Consider the following 21,868-nt stretch of genomic DNA (forward strand, 5'->3'; position numbering starts at 1 on the left):
GCTTGGATAAGAGTTAAGATCGCTTGCTGGGATTTGTAAACAGGCAATCGTGTGAGAAACGGGAGTTGGAAGAAAGAGAGTTTCTTTTATCGCCGGCTTTGTTTTCAGTGCGCACAGTGCGCCCCACCGGATCAGGCGATCCCAACGCTCAGTTCTTATTTCCCGCCTGGTTTGTTACTATGCAAATAATATTCCGAAAGTAATCACGTGTCTTTTGAACAGCCACGTGGATTAACAAAGCAGGTTTGCCCCCCTGCTAGCCCGTGGCTTTAGATTTTTACTATTTCTTTAACTGATCCTAAATGCACACATTTAGCCAATGCATGGCTCTAATCCCAAGGAATAATTTACACCATGAATGACAGAGCCCCTTGGACGCTCCCTTTATAAGGGCCAGTTTTCCCCTCAAACCTCACTCCACCTCACCTACTGCCAGATCAACACATCCCTCCAACTTTCAGCTGAGCTTATTTTTTGAGACGTTTGTGGGAAGTTCATCGATGGCATCTAAAATGAAAGACAGGAAGGTACATACGCTTCATGTGCGCTCTGTATTTTGAGGACTGAAATATTTTGGCAACATGACATTTTTAACCCGTTTGACTCACCTGTTGGAAGTTCGTAATTCAGTATTTACATCGAGCATTGTTCAACTACTATTTGGAGTAACGTTACACTATTGGAAAAGACCTTTACTTTGCACCTGCCTCTGGTCGCGCGTTACATGGCAACTATGGCGCACTAGAGAGGAGAAAGAGTCTTTCTGATATTTAAGCAATATTTGCTGGTAATAATGCAAACAATTACGCTACAAACATTTCAGTTAGTTGCATTTGCGAAAGAATATGCAACCTCTGAGTAATATAAACGATCCGGAGCGCAGATGCCTGCTGCGCGCAGGAAAGCGCACGGTGCGCAAAACTTCTCAGCAGTTACTTTATAGTTTCCAGATTATTGTGTAGCTGCATAATATGTCACTCGGGTTACGTTCGCGTTTTTTCTTTTTTTTTTTTTTTGTTTGTAAAAATAGTTCCAAATGTACTACTGCATCTCCATGTATTCATGTTGTGTCTGTCGCTGTTTTACAGAGAACTCCCATCTCTCACAAAGTCATTGAGAAGCGAAGACGGGACCGAATTAATCGCTGTCTAAACGAACTAGGAAAAACAGTACCGATGGCACTGGCAAAACAGGTATTGTAAAAAAATTAAGTGTTTGTTATTGTGAAAATGTTTTATAGAATTCGCATGATGTTGCCAGAAACACGTTAATCTTAGCACCAGTTCTATATGTTTAATATTTGCAGTCAAACATTTTGTAAAGTTGTTTTTTTAATGTTTCGATAGAACTCTGGAAAACTGGAGAAAGCTGAAATCTTGGAAATGACTGTTCAGTATCTGCGGGCGCTCCACTCTGCAGACTTCCCGCGTGGGAGAGAAAAAGGTGAAAACACTTTTCATGCAGCTCTTATACTTTACGCATCACATCACCGGTGCTCTGGTAGCAAAATTATGCGCATTTTCTATCCTGACAAGTTGCATATAAGTAAACGGTGTAAACATAAAGTAAAGGCAACTTCCATCTTAATGTTTTACTTCAAGTCAAGCTTTACGCACCGGAATCAGTTTACGAAAAGCTCCTTGCGCCAGACTCCTTTCGCATGGACGGGGTTGTGACCTCTGTTTACTTTTATACATTTCAGGTGAACTGCTCGCTGAGTTCGCAAACTACTTTCACTACGGATACCACGAGTGTATGAAGAACCTCGTGCACTACCTGACGACAGAGGACAGAGCTGAAACCAAAGACATCAAGTACGCACGGATCCTCGCCTTCTTACAGTCCAAGTCCCGTGTGGTCACCGAGCCTGTGTTCGGATCCGTCGGCTCGATGCCAGAACTATCCGACTACCTCGGGCAGCTGCACTCCTCTCCGGAGCACCAAAGCCACAGTCCATCTGACTCTCTGTACCAGCAGAGTCCTCCGGGACACTTCTCCTGGCACAGCTCGGGCCGCAGCCCGGGCATCTCATATCCATCAGTACCGCTCTCTGCGCATACACAGCAGCACGGTGGATACTTGTCACCGGTGCAGGGACTCGATCACCACTATTTCAACTTTATTGGTCACACGCACGCAAACACGTTTAGTTTGCACAGTGCACAACATGCCATGTAAATATTGTTACTGTGTTTTCGCTATTGTTTTTATTTATAAATCTCTGAATGATTGAACCAGATCCTGTACATGTTGTGAATAAATATTTGTGACTAAAAATCAACTAGTTTTGCCATCACTTATACTTAAGATGATGATTCTCTGAAGCCGTTTAGAGTTAAAAGCAATTACAATTTGTTCCATTAGAATCATTTGAAGAGAAGAAAGTGGGAGTAGAGAAACATTTTCAGTCTAAACTAAATGGTCAGTCTTCAGGGAACTATTTGACATGTTGTCCTACGTTATTGGCGAGTAGAAACAAAAAAATGTGGTGAGGTGATCTCTTTATTGCAAAATAAAGCGTCCAGGAAAAATTTCAGGGAAAACTGAGTCAGTTGGACAAGGGACACTGGAGGGGAGACTAATGAAAGGTTAAAAAACGTTTATTATTTTTGTCGTACTGAAACTGCTGTAACCAAAAAATAAATATATAAAATTCGCTTCAGTCTGGTCCACGGAAAGTCAGTTTTAGGGCTGATGAGTTGGATGGGTGTCTAAGCTGGTTCCAGGGGGCAGACATGAGCCTTGTTGCCTCTGGGCACCCGCCTCTCGCTTAAACAAACCTGCACTTAACAAAACCACTGATTCACTCAACAATCCACATCTCTTAAACATCTATCACCAAATTAAAAGACATACCTGCACCTCATAAAGGCAAACTATTCAGACAATTACTAATATATTACATATTTCATAAGGAAATTAAAAAAAGTAATAGTGATTTTTTTTTCTCAAATAAAGAATTGAATTAGAAATTTTACTATTTTCATTTTTTTCTCATGCTAATAAATGACAGAAGAAGAAAGGGGCCTATCAAATCTGACATTCACATGTGGAATCTGACATGTCTTCAATCAACCAGAAACCTATAGGCAGCAGCATTATTCCCCCCACTGGGACTCTGCGAGAAAAATCAGACAATATTGGGAAGCCATATTGGTATCGGCAGCTTTTAGCATCCTACAGATGAAAGAATTACTCTGATCAAAAGAGGACTGTTTTTGCCAAGCTTGTACTGACTATATCCAACGACAGCATCTCAATAAAGGCTTTAGGCTGCTTCCAGGCTCTTTCTGCCTTCCTTTAAGTAAGTTGTGTTGATGGAGAAAGAGAAGGAGGGAAACTCCTTGTTTCTTCTTTCTTTTTTAACCAGGAGTCCTATTGTGGTGCAGCTGAAAGGGGAACAATCTCAGTGTTCTTGAGCTTCATCCTTGAGTGATTGCGAAGAAAAATAATCAACACCATGAAATCAAAGTTTCTCTGGAGAACACTGCAAGAAAACACTTTTCTTTCATTTTTCTTTTGGAAGCTAAGTTGAAATCATCCCTCCCCTGCATTACTTCCCGATGTACCCGGGAATAGTAGTAAAATATGAAAAACAAGGTGTGCTCTACTGTAGGTGTTCTCATATGTATGGTTACATGCACAGACAGATACAAATAATTATTTCTGGATGGATGGGTAGATGACGGGTGCATGGCTAAGCCCATATTAATCGCCTGGATGGTTGGATAAACCCACATTAACCAGCCCCTGACCAACAAGACAAGCATCAAGAAAGAAATTGAAAGAAAAGAAAGACAGTGTCCATGCAGATGGAAAAGTGACAATACGATAAAAGGAAAAAAGCTTTGAAGGAACTCTTGGGTCCCCATAGCTCCAATATTGGTTTAAATCCTGACTCTAAACAGGAAAAAAGACTCATGTGCAGCCAGATGAGAACGATTTAGCTGCAGCACATCACATGAATAATAATAAATTGAGCAGGGATAAAAAAAAAAAAAAAGAACTCAAACCATTTATTGTCATGTAAACTGAGCCATAGTAGTAAAGCTTCAGTTGGAGAATGTTTATCTTTCGAATTAATGTCACACACTGAACATTAACAATCTGTTCTATTGAAAGATGATTCACCACTCAGGCGTCAGTAAAACCCACAATTTCGTTTTATGTTTTTGTGTTATGAAATTTGAAGTTAGGAGATTTGATATATTTCTTTAGTAAACTGAAAAAGCTATATTGAAAAGTTGTATTTTTACAAAAAGAATATTGACGTTGTACTTCCTGAGACGAGATGTTAGAGCATGATCAGTTCTTGTGCTTGTGAGTGGAATCAATAAAGTTTAATCTTTCTCATCTTGTCTTAAAGTTAATGGACAAATAACATTGGATGTACCTCAACATTATTAATAATAATCAAATTTTATAATTTGAAACAATATAGTACACTAAATGAATAGTTTGAAAAAGAATTCCAAAAAAAAAAATCAACTAATAATTTAAGATTTTATTTTTTCATGACTGCATGAACCCTATGACCATGGGTTGATTAAGAGAAAACCTTGGGACACAGCCAGCGGAAAGTCCCCCCAAGCTTTCTGTTAGTTGTGGTAATTTTAGATTTGTTTTTTGCCGTCCGGTGTCTGTTTTTGTCCTTTGTACTTTTTGTACATTTTGTGGTTGTTTTTGCATCTCGCTGTGGTCATTGTATTTGTAGTTTTTAATTCTTTCAAACAAAAAATATGAACAGTAACCTTAGAGGCTTTTGCCCACGGCCCCCCTTATCGCTCGGGTCCTTGGGCCTGTGCCTGAAGGCCAGTTCAGTAAACCATTAATGGCAATGACCAGTGATGAAGGAACACAGGTAAATGTCCTTCTAATTTCAAAGCAATCATTCAAATGTTTGGAAATATTCTTATTTTTCAGACTTGTAGCTTAAAGAAGGAATCAAGTACCACTTTGTCCTGGAAAAGTCTGGAAGCTCCTGTTTTGAGCTTTGCACCTGTACAAGAAGTAAAGTTGGGCTTAGACAGTTAGCTAAGCTCCTGAGAGTACAACAGCAAATCTTCTTTGCTTTACCATGGTCTAAGTGTGCTTCTGTTGCCTCTGTGTGCATGCATGTGTGAGTGTGTGTGAAGGAGTGTTACCACATTTGTGCTTTGGGAGCAAAGCCAAAGACATACGCACGCTGTGAGAAATCCACCAGTCAGTTAGTCTGCTTTGCAATCAAAGTGTTCCAGTGGCATTGGATCTCCAACGGCTCACCTCAGGATGGTCGTCTGATCTACAGCATATGAAAAGAGAGAGAGCTGGGGGGACAGAGGGTGGGGACAGAAAGAAAGAAGAAGAGAGTGGGAGAAACAGAAAGAGTGAGAGTGTTAAGAAAAGGGGGGAAAGGGATGAAGATCATTCCCACAACAGATACCACTATCTCACAGGGTTTAAAGGGCCCCCTTTCTGTACACCTCCCCCACTCCATTCTCCTCCTCCCCCGATTCCTCTCACCAATAATGCCAAAACTTGGCAGCCAACCCAGCACATGAGCAACAGTTTCCCATCAGAAAGAGGCAGCCATCCTACTGCCTTGGCACCGGTAATGACTGAAGAATGACGAGCACTGTAAGAAGACAGCAGACATGAATGGAGTCTGTTAAGAGGGAAGAAAAACAGTAGACATCAATGGCTTTTGATCGTCTGGGAGTGATTCTGGTGAGAGCACATCACTGAGCTGACACAGAGGGTAAACAGTGACAATACCTGAGCTGATGATGAGCATTGTACATAGAGAACTGTAGATGTTTCTCAAGATTTATGCTGAAAAGAAACATGTATTGTACAATTAGTGACAGATATTTAGCATTTTGCTCATTCACCCTTAAACAGAAACATTAAGTTGGTGGCATAAGTTATAGAATCTGACTACATTTGTATCAGAGGACTTTCCATAGTTGCCTCTGCCCCCTGCCAAGGGATGAAGGCTTCACCTTTTTGCACTTGGCACAGGCCTGTCTGTGCTCACCAGCAATGCCATCAGATTATGCAAATCCATGGAGATGTCCTATTCATCACTACCTCCATTTAGAGCTAAGATATTTGAGCCATAAATGAATAGAATGATAAAAGAGGCTGTGTTTTAAAGCATGGTGAGCAGGGAAGGGTCAAAGCCATCTTTGAAATAAATGAAAACATAATGAATATTGTACAAAACATCCAACTGTGGAGCACTGTATCAGTCACGCCCTCACTTTTTTTGTTGTTTTCTGTTGATTTGAAACGTACTGTAAGGCTGCCACTGTGGCAAACAATCTCCGAAATATGAAGGCAGAAAGCAGCATGGGAACATCCCACCAAGCGTGCAACAACACACTAAAGAAACAAGCCCCAAGTTTGAAAAACAAAGTAAAAAAAAAAAAGCAAAACAAAAAGAAAACAAAATTGAACCAATCTCTTTGTTATTCATGGGAAACAGGGTGCAAGCTTGTTAACTTGCATAATTAAGGCATCATTTGGCAAGACAAAGGGCAGGTCTTTGTTGTGGACTGACAAAAGGTTAAGAACGTGTGTTTTAGATCAGTGCTGTGAGTTTGGTGAGGGTGGGTTTGGTTATCTGGCGTGCCACAACAAGGGGCACTTTTGTCACAAGCACAGACAGTGTAACATTGGACAGTGCTTGCGATAAATCAGGTAATTTTGCATGGTAGTTAGACAAAGACTGCCATGCATTTCAGTTCCTGTGCGTGTTTAAAAAGGGAGTATGTGTAAAAGCAATTTCACAGAGTGGCATAATTTTTGTTTTAAGGGCTTTTTCTTCAAGACTTATAGTGTGAAGTTTAACAATATCAATAAATTATACATATTTGAAATAATATGTTAAAGAACAAGAACAAGAATATTTTGCTTCTGACACTTTTAAGGTTCGAACACATTACAACTTTACTAAATTTGACAGACAGTGAGGTACAGGGCACTTTACTAAAATTAAAACACATCTATTCGTCAGTACACCAGACTTTATTTAAGAGATAATTTCAATGATGTTTCTTTCATCATGTGACCCTAGGTTGTTCATTAAAAGCCATTATATATCACCATGTGAAGTATGAAAAAGAACTTCCTATTAAAATGCTTTATTTAGGTGGATAAGATAAGTAAATATATACTAATGTATGCAAAAGAAAAATATAAATTTTCATACAAAAAATGTTTTACATCTCTACATGTTTATATATATTCATAAACTGTCTATTGGTTAAAAAAAAAGATGTTGTTATGCAGTATACATTTCTAGCAGTAGTTTAGAAAGTACTCTTATTAAAGAGTAACCTCAACATGTTTATAGGAATATACTCCACAGATAACGGCTGACACTGACATTGGACTATGCTGAGAAACAGGTTAGAGCTCTTGTTTTGTTTTATTCTGTTTTTCAATTTACACAGATGGCTTGTATTAGAAGCGAAAATCTAAAGAGCTAAAGAAAACTAATAAAAAAACTTGTGCTTTTATGTCCAACCTCTTTTCAGCTTAAATCCCTCTGATGCTTGTGGGACTGCATTCACGTGTGAAGGTTTCTTTAGGAAAGCCTCTAAGTTGTAACCTATGCTTGTTTCTTACTGACAGCTATCCTTCTCAACTGTAACGCTTGAGTGGTGAGTGGATGATATGAAAACCGACAACATGACTCAAGAGAATGCAACATTAAACTCTTAAGGCCTGTGTCTGTGGGATGTGGTCAGGCGGTCACAGCTGAGGCACCTGAAAAACTTGACACCCCGGTCGACTCTTTGCAGGGGCAAAAAGAAAGGGTAAATAAAAACCCAGAAGTCCTAATTTGCTCCCTGTGCGCTTGGCTGGACTCATGAGGGGTGAGCATAGTGTGTTTGCCCTTTTGTCCAGTGAGGTGATGGCCACTCCTCAGTGTTTAACTGTGTCCAGAGGCCAGCATAGGGCCAGTGAGTAGGGAGCCAAGGGTTCCACAGGTCACCCTCTGAGGTCATGATCTGAGTAACAAATCTGGAGACCCTCACTGGCAGCCAGTGAGGGTCGAAGACTTCATCCCAAGCGAAAGTGTGCAGTCAAACTAAATGAAATCCAGCAAAACTACTTTCTTGAGTGCTGGTAGCGTGACTGAACTATTTTATTTTAATCAAGGGTTTTAACTAAGTTTTTCCGGATTGGCAACATACATGCAAAAATAGATATAGCAGAACTAAAGAACGATATTCATTCAGTGAGACACAAATAATGAAGGAAATGTTCATAAGTAGAAACAATATTCTAAATTCAAATGTTTCCTTTAGTTTTAAAGTGCTTACAAGATTGGCCTTCTGGTGGTCCCCTCACTGACCTCACTGTGACCTTCACAGCAGGGCATCCATGTCGGACATCCAGAACACGTGGCAACACAACAATATCCTCATAAGGCAGTCGGTTTGACATAAGAAATTGCCTTTATTCAGTGAGATTGATTGAGCTGCTGCTAAAGATTTTCGATACATTTGCATAGAATCTGATGGTTATCAGGCCAGCCCCCACCCATATACATTGGTGATGATGTAAATTTGGTGCTGGTAAACCTATAAAAAAGGGATGTTGAAGAAGCAGCTCAGCAGGCCGAAAAATGTGCAAAAAAAGGTGGTATTTATTAACAAAATGACACACAGAGGAAAAACCAAAAATCTCAGGAAATAAACCAAACTTACATAAAATAGACATAAGCCCAAAAAGAAATAAATAAAAAATAACCCAAAAAACCCCCCCCAACAACATTCTTTTAAAACCACAACCTCACAGCAAGCTGAAACACCCCACCTTCCACCTCAACTACTGTGCATTTTATACTCTCACCTAAGTGAAACCTACCACCTGCACAGGTAAGCATGGGGTGAGCTCAATCGCATGAACTTTAAATAATGGAAAATATGAAGCCAAAATAACTCATTACAAAGTGACAATGGCTGTGCCTACATCTCTATATAATTCTATTCAATAGAGTGTATTTAATCTCCCTAAACAAACATCATACTACCCATCCTCCCTCAACCTGGCAGCACCCAGCCTTTCAGGCTGACAGGGCCTCATTTTGCAAACCTGCTTGTACTTTTCTTGATTAGCCTGCTTATCCACTCTACCTTCACAGTAGAAAAATGAAAAACGGGGAAAACATCTCGCAATAGACCCTAGTCCCAAAACAATACAAATACCAAACAAATAACTCATCAAAACAACTGATGAACTCAACAATTACATTTCAAACAATAACTCAACTAAAACATTGTTAATGTTAGGGAATACGGGGCCTAGTGAAAAGGGAAATGTGTCACCTTTTCAAAGTGGTTGTATTAAATTTTATATATAGCTTCAAATGAGAAAGAAGGTTTTTTTGTCTTTACTGTATGTAAACAGTATGCAGTAGAGAGATGACAGAAATGAGAGGGAGACAGAGGGAGGACAATGTGCACTTAGCTGCGCAATATGGCAACAGTGGCAGAATCTTAAAACAAAAGGCCACCAGGGCACATTCATAAATTTACAGTTTATAATAAAAAGAGACATCCCAACAACACACTACTGTTGTTCATCCGTGCTCACAGTTTGTTCCATGTAGGACATTTCTAGCAGGGGTAAAACAAATAGCTTTTGATGTAGTTTTCTCTCAAAACCAACTAAGTACAAATCTAATTCAATTTTCCAATCAAATAACTTAATTTGTATAGCACATTTCATGCAGTTGAAAGTCCTTTAGAGTCAACTGAAAAGTTGGGAATGACACAGACCAAAAGGGAAGTAAAAAATAATCCTAAAACAATAAGATTTATGCACACAGAGGAAAAAGATAAAAGACCACAATCAATTAAACCCAGGAAGGACAAAAAAACTTTAAATATAGATGAACAGAAAAAATCTTAGACATTAATATATAATATTACATATTATACAATATTAAAAATAAGGGGAGGCACTGGCTCATTTGGTAGTGTGGCTGCCTACCAACCATAGGGTCAGAGGTTCGCTCCTCCTGACCACATGTCAAAGTGTCTCTGGGCAAGACACTGAACCCCCAAGAAGGGCATCCGGCCTAAGAATCTGTGCCATTCAACATGCGGACAAATGATCTGCTGTCGCAACCCTCAATTTATGGGATAAGCTAAAAGGACAAGAAAAAAATATATACGATTTAAAAATAAATGCCTGTTTAATATTTAGCAACATTAGGTTGATTTAAAACAATTAAACCACATATGAGCCTTAAAATTATTTTCCATGTCAGAAGTGACACGGCTCTTTGTTAGCCTTAGAAGATTTAGTACTTTAGCCAGTTTCTCCAAGTCTCTCCAAGTCTTTGAACCATTAACTAAAATCTGAGATTTGAGCCAAAAATGATATCAGCTTTACTTTTAAAAAGCGTCATCTGGTCTGGTGTCATCAGGAAACATGATCACTTACTGCTGAGTGTTGTCAGCGCCACTATGAGACCAACAGAACTTAAAGATAAAAGAAATTGGCCCTGCAAACCAGTCCTTCATGATCCAAATGATCTCTTTAAATATTTGCTGGATGAAAACATATAGTGTAATTAATTCAAACTAATATGCTCTCTGATCTATTCTTGATATACATGATAATTGACTTGCACAACAATCAACTGAATCTCTTTGACTGCAAATAAGAATTTAGAAAATAATACTTTCCTTGCTGAGGAAGACCACAAGATGGAGTTTAAAGTCACACCAACATTATTACATGCATATTGAGATTATTTCCTTAAACTGTTTTTCACATTGTTTATTGTGACTTTCCCACTGAGCATCACTCCTGCTGCCTGTCTTAAACTCGGTAGGAGGCCAAAGGGGTGTTTTTTGTAATACCCAACATTAACACCCATTAGGAAAACAACTAAGAACTTGAGAGTGCATCATTCAGAGGTATCTGCTGAACTCAGGGTTGGCAGCTCTCCATTCCAACATGCCAACACTGGGGTTGACCCTCAGGCTTCCAAGGGCGGGCTGGGACATTCAAAGCAGCGACTAAACTCTGAATAGAAAAATAAAAATTTCCTTTGGTTCTTTTTTGATGAAGACAGTTTACCAAGCCTGTTAAGAACAAACTTTATAATAGCATTGTGCTTGCAAGCACTCGCCCGCTTGATGTATTTTGCTAAATTAGATATTATAAAGTAAACATTTTATTTATTTCAGTTCCTATTTTTAACATATTAGGAACAAACTCAAACTTTAAATTTTAAGTTGAGTGAAAAGGTGTCAAACAGTTTTGGTGGAGAAATGTATAAATCTGTTTCGAATCTAATATTCCTCCAGAAACACTGGTTGAGAAAAAAACTAAAAAAGAGAGACTAAAAAGTTTCCTTCCTTGTTTTCAGTTTTCTGCTTCTGTGCATTCTCTGCTAAAATCCAGCGGTAGGGAGAGGAATAGGAGGATTAAAACAGCCAAAGAAGCAGCAACTGTTTGTGGGTTGAAGACACCCACAGATAACTTTCTGAATGGCCGCTTATGCTTCTCCTTTTCTCTCCCCATCATAAGATAGGACAGAAGAGAAAAAGGACTAACAAGATGCACATTTTACATTGAAAACTGTTATTGTTCCCCTCCTAATCTGGCCCACCATCTGAGAGGAGGGCTGCGCTAAAGAGCGGGGGTCTTTAATGGGAGGACGAGAGCCAACTCAGGGACAGGGGAGGAGAAGGCAGAGAAAGGAGGAGGTGGAGGGCTGGTCTTTGGCTTTAAGGAGGGGATCAGTTGGGAAGTGTAGAATGGATGTTTCTTTTTCTCTATGGGGGGAACTTTGTATTTGACTGTTGTTTGTATCTGTCTTTCAGTGGCCTGATCCCCGTGGGCCTCGACAGAGAGATGCTTCTATATGTGTTTGCATGTGTGGAGTAGTGTGTTTTTGTCTGTATGTGTGTATGTAAGGCAGCGAAAGTTTGAGACTGATGGTGGGATCTACCCCTCTTCTTTCCTACAGCTGCAGCTCAGCGGATTAGTCGTCATCCACAAGGCAACATTACACAAGTAGCCTTTGAACAAAAGTCATGGATACTATTAATGATATGGTAATCCGTAATGGAGCTACCTCCCAGTAGTGATTATACTGACATGGGAAGAATGTCCAAACGTCCTGGACGCAACTACCCAAACAACACTGTGGCTATTGTTAGCAGGCCTGGTCTGAGGCCTGCACCTACATCCACTGGCATCAGCCAGCAAACAATCCCTTCCTGCTACACACACACATAAACACACAGACAGACACACACACAAACACACACACAAAACTGCCCTCTGCTTTTTTGACACCCTTCCCTCCACCCCAGTCACCCTATGAATAAAAACGAAAACCCAAAAATGGATGGCGAGAAACAGAGGGAGGGAAAGGGTGGGAGCACGCAGGAGAAAAACAAAGTGTCTTGGCCCAGTTCAGCCAGGGATTTCTTCCTATATGGTTCCCACACACTAGCTCGAGCTCTCCTCTGTCTCTACCCGGTCCATCCTTTCTGCTCATAGTCAGGCAAGACCACACAAACACTGAATGATTTTATGATTTAATCCGGCACTGTGTTGGAGAGGATGAGAGTCAGTGCTCTTCTCTTTATTTCTCTGGTGGTTGTGTTGAGGTGGAGGCAGTGTGTGTGGGAGAGAGACCAGTGTTTGTCTTGGTAAATGTTCTCCAATGGACATGCTGGGTCACAGCAGAGTGCTGAACCCTACAAACTTCCTTTAAATACGATCCTGTGTTCACTCCCTAACGTATACACTGATGTTAGTCAAGATACTGAAGTGATCTCAGAGTGTAACAACTGCATTGCAAGTCTGGAGGGTTTTAATTGCTCTAAATTTTTTCATCTGTCCAAAATTGAAAGCTCCTGCAAGAACTTCACATGAATTTAAAGAATGGCTGACCTGAAAGGGGTGGCTTAGAAATGGAATATTATACTTACCAAACAATTTTCCCCCTGAGTTTTTAATGCAAAGGTTACATCAAAAAATGTGTCTTTTTTAAGTCCAAGATTAGGTATATCAGACATGATTTTGCTGACATGACAAAGCTCCAGAAGCACAGACCACAATATGATTCTTAACTGTTTTCATATCCTCACACAGAAGTTTAACATCAGTAAGTTGAAGCTGCATTGCAATGTGTGGACTGTAACATAAAGCAACATTCAGGAACGGATGCAACCAGTTTCTGCCAGGTCCACTGTGAAGATATTTAGCAGCAACAAGCTGCCCACTGAGACTAATCATGCAGATATTATTCCTCCCAAATGCCACACACATACACACATATACAAGACACCACAGACAAACCAGATTTCCTGTATTATAGGCTCAACATTTTAAAAGGACTTTTTGTCTGAGTTATACAATGTTCAGTTCAGTTAATAGTTGTACTTTTTTTAAAATCTGTATTTGTATTTTGTTTTGTTCGTTGTGTGCACTTTATGCACTTTTTTTATTCGCCTATTATTTGTCTATCGTCTGTCCGACAGATGTTTTTGTTTTCACTATAAGCTTTAAATATATGTTTAAATGTGTTTTATATTATAAAAATGAATATTCGTAATCAATCTATAGATGTTTTTGTGTTTTCACACCCCCCCACACACACTCTGTACTGTGCTTAATATAATGCAATACAATTACACAACACAGACAAATACCACACATCCTTACGGCCAAGTCCATTCATTTTGCTATGTCTACAGACTTTTTTCTTTCAAATCTTATGGGGATATGTTCTGAAGACAAAGCAAGCTGAAGCAGTTTGTTTCAAGGCAACTTGTTAATTCATGCAAATTTGCAAACAATATTTAAAATGCCACTTCTTAACTATTAGACTGCCTCTGGATCAGTCTTCTTTGTAACAGCTCTGTCCTTGCTTGACTGATATGTCAAAGTTGAGGACATGGCGGAAAAAGGAGAATGAAAATACCACACAGGCACTGACACAGGGATCAATCCGATTGAAATTATTTTGCATTTCTACGTTTTGAATAAAAATGAGTGCGCTAGACGGTGGAGCAGTTTGATTAGTGGGTTCCCTAAGTCCCTCGAAGCCTTCACAGCCTTTTCTCTCTTCCTTCACTGCAAGAAGAAAAGTCCTCTTTCTCTCTTTTCAGAAGTCCCTTGGTAGCCCGGCTTTCTCCTCACTGTTGGTATTACAAAATCCCCATTGAAAACAACCCTTGTCACCTGTCAACTAAGCCAGGCTGGTTTGCTAGGTCTTTATCCTCAGCACAACACTCACATGTACACAGATGCTGACTCCCAGCCCCCACCCCCATTTATGCACATATCCCCCTACATTCATAAAGATACATTGACACAACTGCAAATCCCAACCGCACACACACATTCCCACCCACTCACCCATGCTCACACACTAAAACCACATGTCTGCGACCTGTTCCTATAGCAGTTTAAAATTCATTACCTTGTTCACTTTAACAAACGTCCATACTGGGATGGGCTGCTTTCAGCAGCACTTTCGCTCGCCGTGGTGTGGCGCAGGACTTTGTGTGCACTAAGAAACAAATCTGATGACCTTATATTAGAATAAAAGAAAAACAAAAAATGGTAAGATAAAAGCAAAGTATGGATTTGTTACGGCACAGCTGACTAAATAAATAAACACAACAAAATGAGCAATGACATTAGTGGAATTGTTTCTGTAATTCTATCATCTGTGTGTCACATATACTACCATTATTCATTAATACCAAGTTTTTTTTTCACCTTTTAATTTCAAAAACTGTATCTGAAACTAGCATGATACTTTTTAACCACCTAACCATTCAGAATATATGTGGAACAAGTTATAGAAACTTTATAACATTTTACAATCAAAATGATGCTTGATAACCCAACATATTTATGATATATTAATATATATGCCTTCATGTGTTTTCAAGCCATTAATTACACACTGTAAAGATTTTCCATGTGATGGAAGTTATGAACATTTCCTTTGATGTGTTATAACATACATACAAAAGATAAATGTCTCAAATGTTTCCATAAATGTCTATGCACTCTCATTATCTGATTTCACTGAAATAAAATAATGCAACATTTGTTAGTACATCTGTTGGGAGGAGAATTGACCAATCCTAGACTGTCATCACAAATTGGCCATGAACATTTCCCTTGTTGACAAGTTAAAGCTTGTGCAGCAGCTGGACAAACCTTAGATAAAGTGCTGAGTCCTAGCCTTACTCTAGCGGCCAGAGAGTGGACGGGGTGTGTAATTATGGCCATAGAGGGGAGTAAGGGTCAGAGCAGAGGGTGGTTGTCCGGGCCAGTCACTTAGCCAAGGCCCATCATGCCCTGAACAGCCGTTGCTCATTAACCCTCTGACAGGACGTCCGGACACCAAGGAGCATTGCCCCGCATAGAAAGGTCAAGGGGTCAATCAGTTCTCTCTCTGGCCATCGAATTAAGATGGACGCTCAAGCAGCAACTTATTCACCAGTCAAAGAGCCAGTGATGCATTGTCAGGCAGGAACAACACACACTGACACAGAAAACATACATTAAAACAAATTGATATATCAAAGGTGTTAAGACTTTTTTTTTTTTAAACTAATCTACTTTTAGGGTTTTCAATTACCAGTAAACAATGCTTAAAGAAGACAATAATGACATTTAGCCAAAGTTGTGTGACATTTAAAAGAGATTTTGAAATAAATGTATTTATTAACAGTCTAGTAAAATCAATTCCATGCTTCGGTTGTGTCTATTTTAAATGTTTTTCAAAAGACATATTAATTACTCTGATCAAAGGCATGAGTGATATTATACTATATTAATATTTGTGCAATAAATGTAGCAATAAGCTACAAGCAAACAGTATTTTCTAAAGCCTTCCTGTTTAGAATTGGGTGAAGTCATTCCTTTTTCCTCCTTGTTTGAAGGTTTTCTCTCAACAAGAAAAAAGGTGCAGAATGTCTCTAAACATAATGGCCATGGTAATACCAATACTACATTTACATAGACACCAGTACATTCACACAATAGAGCCACTACAGGTTAAACTCTTGAGAAACGGTGTGAAAAAGTGTTCCTCATTACAAACTCTAATTCCCGATGAGATTATCTCACAGCTAAAATGACGCCACTAATTTGGGACTAAGAGCTTTGAGAGGGTACCTGCCTTAAATGGCCTTGAGGTTTGAAGAGGTTGTTGTTTTCTAAGAAGCCTGAAGAATGGATGAATGTAGTTCATACACTGGCTTGTGAGGAACCATCATCTTGGGGTCCTACAACTATATTACTCGTTTGAATTGATTAGTTTGTCTTGAGCAGACACGGGTTCAAGTAGAATTCTTTTGTAAAGACTAAAAGATGAGTGCAGCTATTTAAAAGTTCTACACTTTGGTGTAAAGTAAAAACAACATAGTAGAAGGTAAAACAGACTGAAATGCTGAAAATGAAGAGTTTTCTTCATGGTTCACATTATGAGATAGGGGTTGTTGCAAAATATTATTAGGATAATAACAATTGCATTATTTCATTGGAAGTGTGTAATTCTAATTTTTTTGTACATTACATATATGAATGCAGGATACCTCATGTGTCTACAGGAACCTTTAAATGGGATACAAATAAAGGAAGAAAAAGAACAACCAGAAAGTAACCCTTTGTGTCCCTATTTAGTATTTACATGCAATATATGAAGTGTAAGAAAGTGTATATAGTAATAAGTGGATCTAAGTGTTTGTGTGGTGAACTATCACTATTCTTGCAGACACTGTTTGTCTTCTTCTGACTTATAACCACAATAATACATGACACTTACATGTCCTAAAATTCGCCCACAACTACACTATAGTGTGTTACAAACCAATTTACTGCTTAAAATGCTAAATAGAGAGAATTTAAGTAATCCTTTAAAAACATAACAAAAAAAGCGCAATGGTCTCCAGATTCAGTACTATACCAGTGATGTAGAATATTCTTTTGATTCTTGGTAGCTGATAAAAAGGAACGAGAGGGAAAACATTAATGCAATACACATATATGCATACATTTGACAAAGTCTCTCTCTGACCCCTGCATTTTGACTGATCCTGTTAAGTCAGACTACAGCTACGATAAACCCTCCAAATGGACTGTGAGCAAACGTTACTTTGTCCAATTTATCCAATTAGAAGAACTTAATCTGTAAAGCTGCTGCCTGCTCTGCTTTCTTTGACTCCCAGCTTGAGAAATAAATTGTGTGATGCTATATAACCCATGGAATCGTTTTTTAACCATGAAAACAACAAATGTAACATTGTCTTTTAAATGTATTCTTTTGGAAATATTTTATAGTATATAGTCTCTTCATATACACTAATACTAGTATTTATAGTTCATATATATGCTAATTCTGATACTACTACTGCATATTCAAATACATTAACTTGTTAATGCAATTTAGGTGTAATTTATGAGAGAGACTTAATAAAGGAAACTTTGTTGTGGCACACAAAAGTATCTATATTTTATATATCCCAGCTTTATTTACATTTGAAAACATGCAGGTTAACTGGTTAATTTCTACAGCCTGCAGAGCATAACAGAGCCACTGGTTTCCTTCACTGTAGAGGTCCAGCATTCAGGTCAGATCTCTCGACCTCTCCAGGGTTGAACCTGCGTCTCAGCTAGTGTTAACTGGAATCGAATCCAGGCCCCTTTGACCCTCTAAACGGGCTAACATAATTAGGGGATAATGGATTTACAATATACAGGATCCTGTTTAAACTATACCAGTCTGACAAACATTTTCTAAGACATTTTTGGTCATTCAGAAATGATCATGGCCAAAGAGCTTCTTCTTTTTTTCCTTTCGGCTGTTCCCTTTCAGGGGTCACTACAGTGAATCATGTGCCTCCATCTAACCCTGTCCTCTGCATCCTCTTCTCTTACACCAACTAATTTCATGTCTTCTCTCACTACATCCACAAATCTCCTCTTTGCTCTTCCTCTAGACCTCCTGCCTGGCAGCTCCAACCTCAGCATCCTTCTACGGATATTTTTACAGTCTCTCCTGTGACCATGTCCAAACAACCTCAATCTGGCTTCTCTGACTTTATCTCTAAAACATCTAACATGAGCTGTCCCTCTGATGCACTCATTCCTGAACTAAAAAGACTTCCCACCCTTGTTTTCTCTTTCCTCAGCATCAGATCTCAGAATCCCTCGCTTTCATTATTGATTTTCACGCACCCGTCTTTTTCATGAACCACTTTTCTTTTAGCCTCTTTCTCCCAGCCCTCTCTCATCTTCCACATCCACTCCTGCCCTGTCCATCCCAAAGCCCCCACTGTCTGTTTGTCTCCAGGTCCTTATGATTGGTCATGGGGATTTCTTCTCCTTTTCCACTGCAGGCAAGGCCCTAACTGCAGGTGTATGTCAGCTGTATGATGCTGTGTCTCTCTTCTTTAACCCTCACAGACAGACACGCCTTTGACACATACCGTCTCCAGTTGGCCTCTTTAATGAAAATAGACCAAAAGCCAATAATGACACCAAAGAGAAGAGAGGGGAAACACTAAATAATCTCCTTCCCCCCAAGCCCTGGAGAGATCAGTCTCTCTGTCTGCTCAGGGGAACCCAGTGTGCATCCTAGCCTGTTGGATTTAAAGTCAGGAGATTGTATTAGCAGTTTGACTTTAAATGGGAGATTTGTGTGACAGAATAAAGAACCAGCAGCTATTGTTGATGTACAGAGAGGTGACAAATTAAAGTTTCTACTATTCCCTAGAACTCTACTGGAGTGACAGAACAACATTCTTTCAAAAGTGATTGCCACATTTGATGATTGAAGAGAACACTGTCTAGTTGGGTTGAAATCTGGTGACAGCCATAGCAAATGACTTACATCATTTTCATACATTCATTGACCTCACAAAGATGAGGGCTTTCTCATCCTGAAAGAACATGCTCACTTTTGGAGAGATGTCTTTCATCAAAGCATAAAAGTGATCATTCAGAATAACTTTGTATTGATTTGCAGTGACACTTCCTTATAATGGGACAAGTGGGCCAAAATCACGCTAGAAAAATCTCTTCACAATCTTTCTCTTACCCTAATTGCTTTTGCTGCCTTAGCTAAACCACACATTTTTTTCTGCCAATGAACTCTCAAATGTGCATTTGACTTTGTAATTAGGACGCGGTACAACACAACTTAATGTGGTTTTCCCTGACATATCACACAAATGCTCAGGATAACGTCATCATTGTCGCTAAGCTCATTTTATGATGCTATGTGTATTTACAAATGTTTTTCCCATAGATGTCACTTTAGTCACTGTTCCTACTAGAACAATGTAGCTCCGTTGGTAAGGCAGTTCTCCACGGACCACAGAGTCAGTGGATCGATTCCTTCCATCCCCGGTCTAGGCTACATGTTGAAGTGTCCTTGGGCAAGACACTGAACCCCAAGTTGCTCCTGGTGGGTCAGGTGAGCACCTTGCAAGGCAGCCACTGCCATCGGTGTGTGTATGAATTGGAATCAACATTGTAAAGTGCTTTGAATAAAAGTGCTATATAAATGGCCATTTTAACACTCAATATCCAGGCTAAAATATTTGCCTTTATACAGATTAGTATATAGTTTAATTTTTTTATTGATATCATTATCTCAGATGCTGTATTGAATTTAGATTTTCCATCTTGTAGCCTAAACTATACCATACAAACAACTCTAACCTCCATGATATCAAGTCATATGAAATTAACAAATTATTTAGACAAAACAAAAAACATACAAGCACAATTTACATATTACAGACACACCACAAACATAACTACAGTACACATCTACACATCACCTCATGTACAGGTTAAAAACTTTTTCCTGATGGCTTCAAATTAAGTTGTTTCCCGCACAGCTATTGTTTTTCTATATTCTAACAATAATTTTATTTATAGTTTGACCGTGTAGTAAGCAGATTTAGTATTAAAGTATAAGTTTCTTAATTGCCACCTACCAAAAACATAAAAATAAATAAATTGAAAAAAAGAGAAATCTTTTTCTCATTTTCCCTCCACCCTCTTATAATCACGAAGAAAACGTTAGAAACACAAGAACAACACCACTACAAATTATAATCTTTATGCTAAAATATATATTTAATGGTACATCATAACAATTTACTGTGAAACAGTAAATAAGATCAAAGAAGAATCAATATATTATATGAAAACCTAAGTCTTTATGTTTCAATTTTATTATCCTTTTTTGATGTGCTATATTTATCATAATATAAAAAAATGTCATACTTTATGTTATAATTAGCAATTCTGGATTATTTTATGTCTAAACTAACCAGAAATGACCAGTCTGCATCTGTTGCATGAGAAGCAAACAACAGTCCTTTGCTGGTGTGTTTTAATCCTAATATCTGTGGTTTTAACCCTGTCTGACATCCATTATATCCATTATCTTTCAGTCACTACTGCTCTGAGATAGACAGTAGGGGAACTAGAAGAATAAAAAGACGCTTGTCACAGTTACTTCTTAACAGAAAAAATCAGTGACTGTATTGGAGTAAGAGCTGTGCGTAACGGCTTTGTGTATGCATGCGTGTTTATGTGTGTGTGTGTGTGTCTGTGTGGGTGGGGGGTTAACTGTCTGACACCTGCAGCTCTTCATACTCAAAATGCAAATCCAAGCCCATGACCCCTCCCTTAACTTCCAAGATTAAAGGTCACTGAGCAACGACTTTCAAAACTCTAGAGCAGATTTAAATTTTAGAATAAAATAAGTATTTTAACAATTAAAAATGAACTTGTTTTTCTGATACAAGAGGCAAAAGTTATCTTTTAGGTTATTTGTAGATCAACATAATGAGAACGTATCCTCCAATCATGCAAATATTTACAAGATATTTTAAATGATGACTGTATACAGATAATTATTGATGAGTTAGCATAAAATGTCTTAAGAATTAATATTTGCTGGTACAAAACTCATTGATTAGTCTACAAATTTACATTATTTTCTTAATTCATTAAATTCTAGAAAATAACTTAAACATACAATACAATACAATACAATAAAAAACAGGCACTCCCAAAAAGCTCTGAATATAGATGATTTAAGAGAACATGTGAATTGGGAAAGCTGATTTAGCAAAATATTGGATAAGTCTATGTTGTGCAAAAATTGTGACTTTTGCTCAGCAAAAAGCAGGTGCATGCTCCTGTGCTTACAAGCACCTGCCAAGCTGAACAAGATGCTGAATCCCTAAGGTTGCAGCCCTGTAGTTGAGCCTGACCTCTGACCTGGGTGGTGGGAGCTACTTAAGAGTGTTTCCCTGTGGGGAACAAGTGAAGTGGTGCATTATTAGTTTGTTGTGTAGTCAGTGTGGAGAAAATGAGGAAAGACAACTGTTTTCACTGGATAACACGTTTGCTTATTGGGTTGATTAGCCCTCTACTGCCACCCACTGATACGTCTATACCGCACAACACAGCAACGTATTTTAGAACGACACACTTTTTGAAGATGCGCAGTAAAATTTCATTTGGATGAATTTTCAAAGAAAGTCTCAAATTCTCTGGCTGTAACAAGTATTTATAGAGTGTGAACATGATATTTTAAAACAAAAGAAAATGGTATCAACGTAACGTTCTTTTAATGAATTAATTAATTTAAATGTATTCAAGTGTAATAATTATGACAGCTTAAGTATAAACAATACAATTCTTTCAGCAGGCACTTTACGTACTAACTCAATAGATGTACTGAAGCTTAACATGAGAAAAACACTAGATGAGTTTATTTTAGCAATAACATTAGTTAGAAGTAATGGTATTACAGTTACTATTGAGTCTTATTAGTTACATGTGAATTAAGGCA

The 21,868-nt window shown here is 38.5% G+C and overlaps 2 protein-coding genes across 2 annotated transcripts in view; one reads left to right on the forward strand and one right to left on the reverse strand.

Annotated features, from left to right (window-relative positions):
- Positions 1–377: 377 nt before the first annotated feature.
- On the forward strand, positions 378–3,202 carry helt (helt bHLH transcription factor). Its single transcript, XM_067496870.1, has 4 exons — positions 378–527; positions 1,089–1,193; positions 1,347–1,443; positions 1,703–3,202. The coding sequence occupies exons 1-4, from the start codon at positions 501–503 to the stop codon at positions 2,176–2,178; spliced, it is 705 nt and encodes a 234-aa protein (XP_067352971.1). The 5' UTR covers positions 378–500; the 3' UTR covers positions 2,179–3,202.
- Positions 3,203–4,832: 1,630 nt separating this feature from the next.
- cfap97 (cilia and flagella associated protein 97) overlaps positions 4,833–21,868 on the reverse strand; it is a 28,293-nt gene continuing 11,257 nt past the window's right edge. Inside the window, exons 5-6 of the mRNA XM_067496863.1 lie at positions 5,503–5,614; positions 4,833–5,306 (exon numbers count right to left, since the gene is read on the reverse strand). Of these exons, the coding sequence (XP_067352964.1) occupies positions 5,574–5,614 (41 nt within the window). The 3' untranslated portion in view covers positions 4,833–5,306; positions 5,503–5,573. The remainder of the gene's footprint in view (positions 5,307–5,502; positions 5,615–21,868) is intronic.

This window comes from Channa argus, chromosome 3 (genome assembly GCF_033026475.1).
Source record: "Channa argus isolate prfri chromosome 3, Channa argus male v1.0, whole genome shotgun sequence".
Classification (NCBI taxonomy): domain Eukaryota; kingdom Metazoa; phylum Chordata; class Actinopteri; order Anabantiformes; family Channidae; genus Channa; species Channa argus.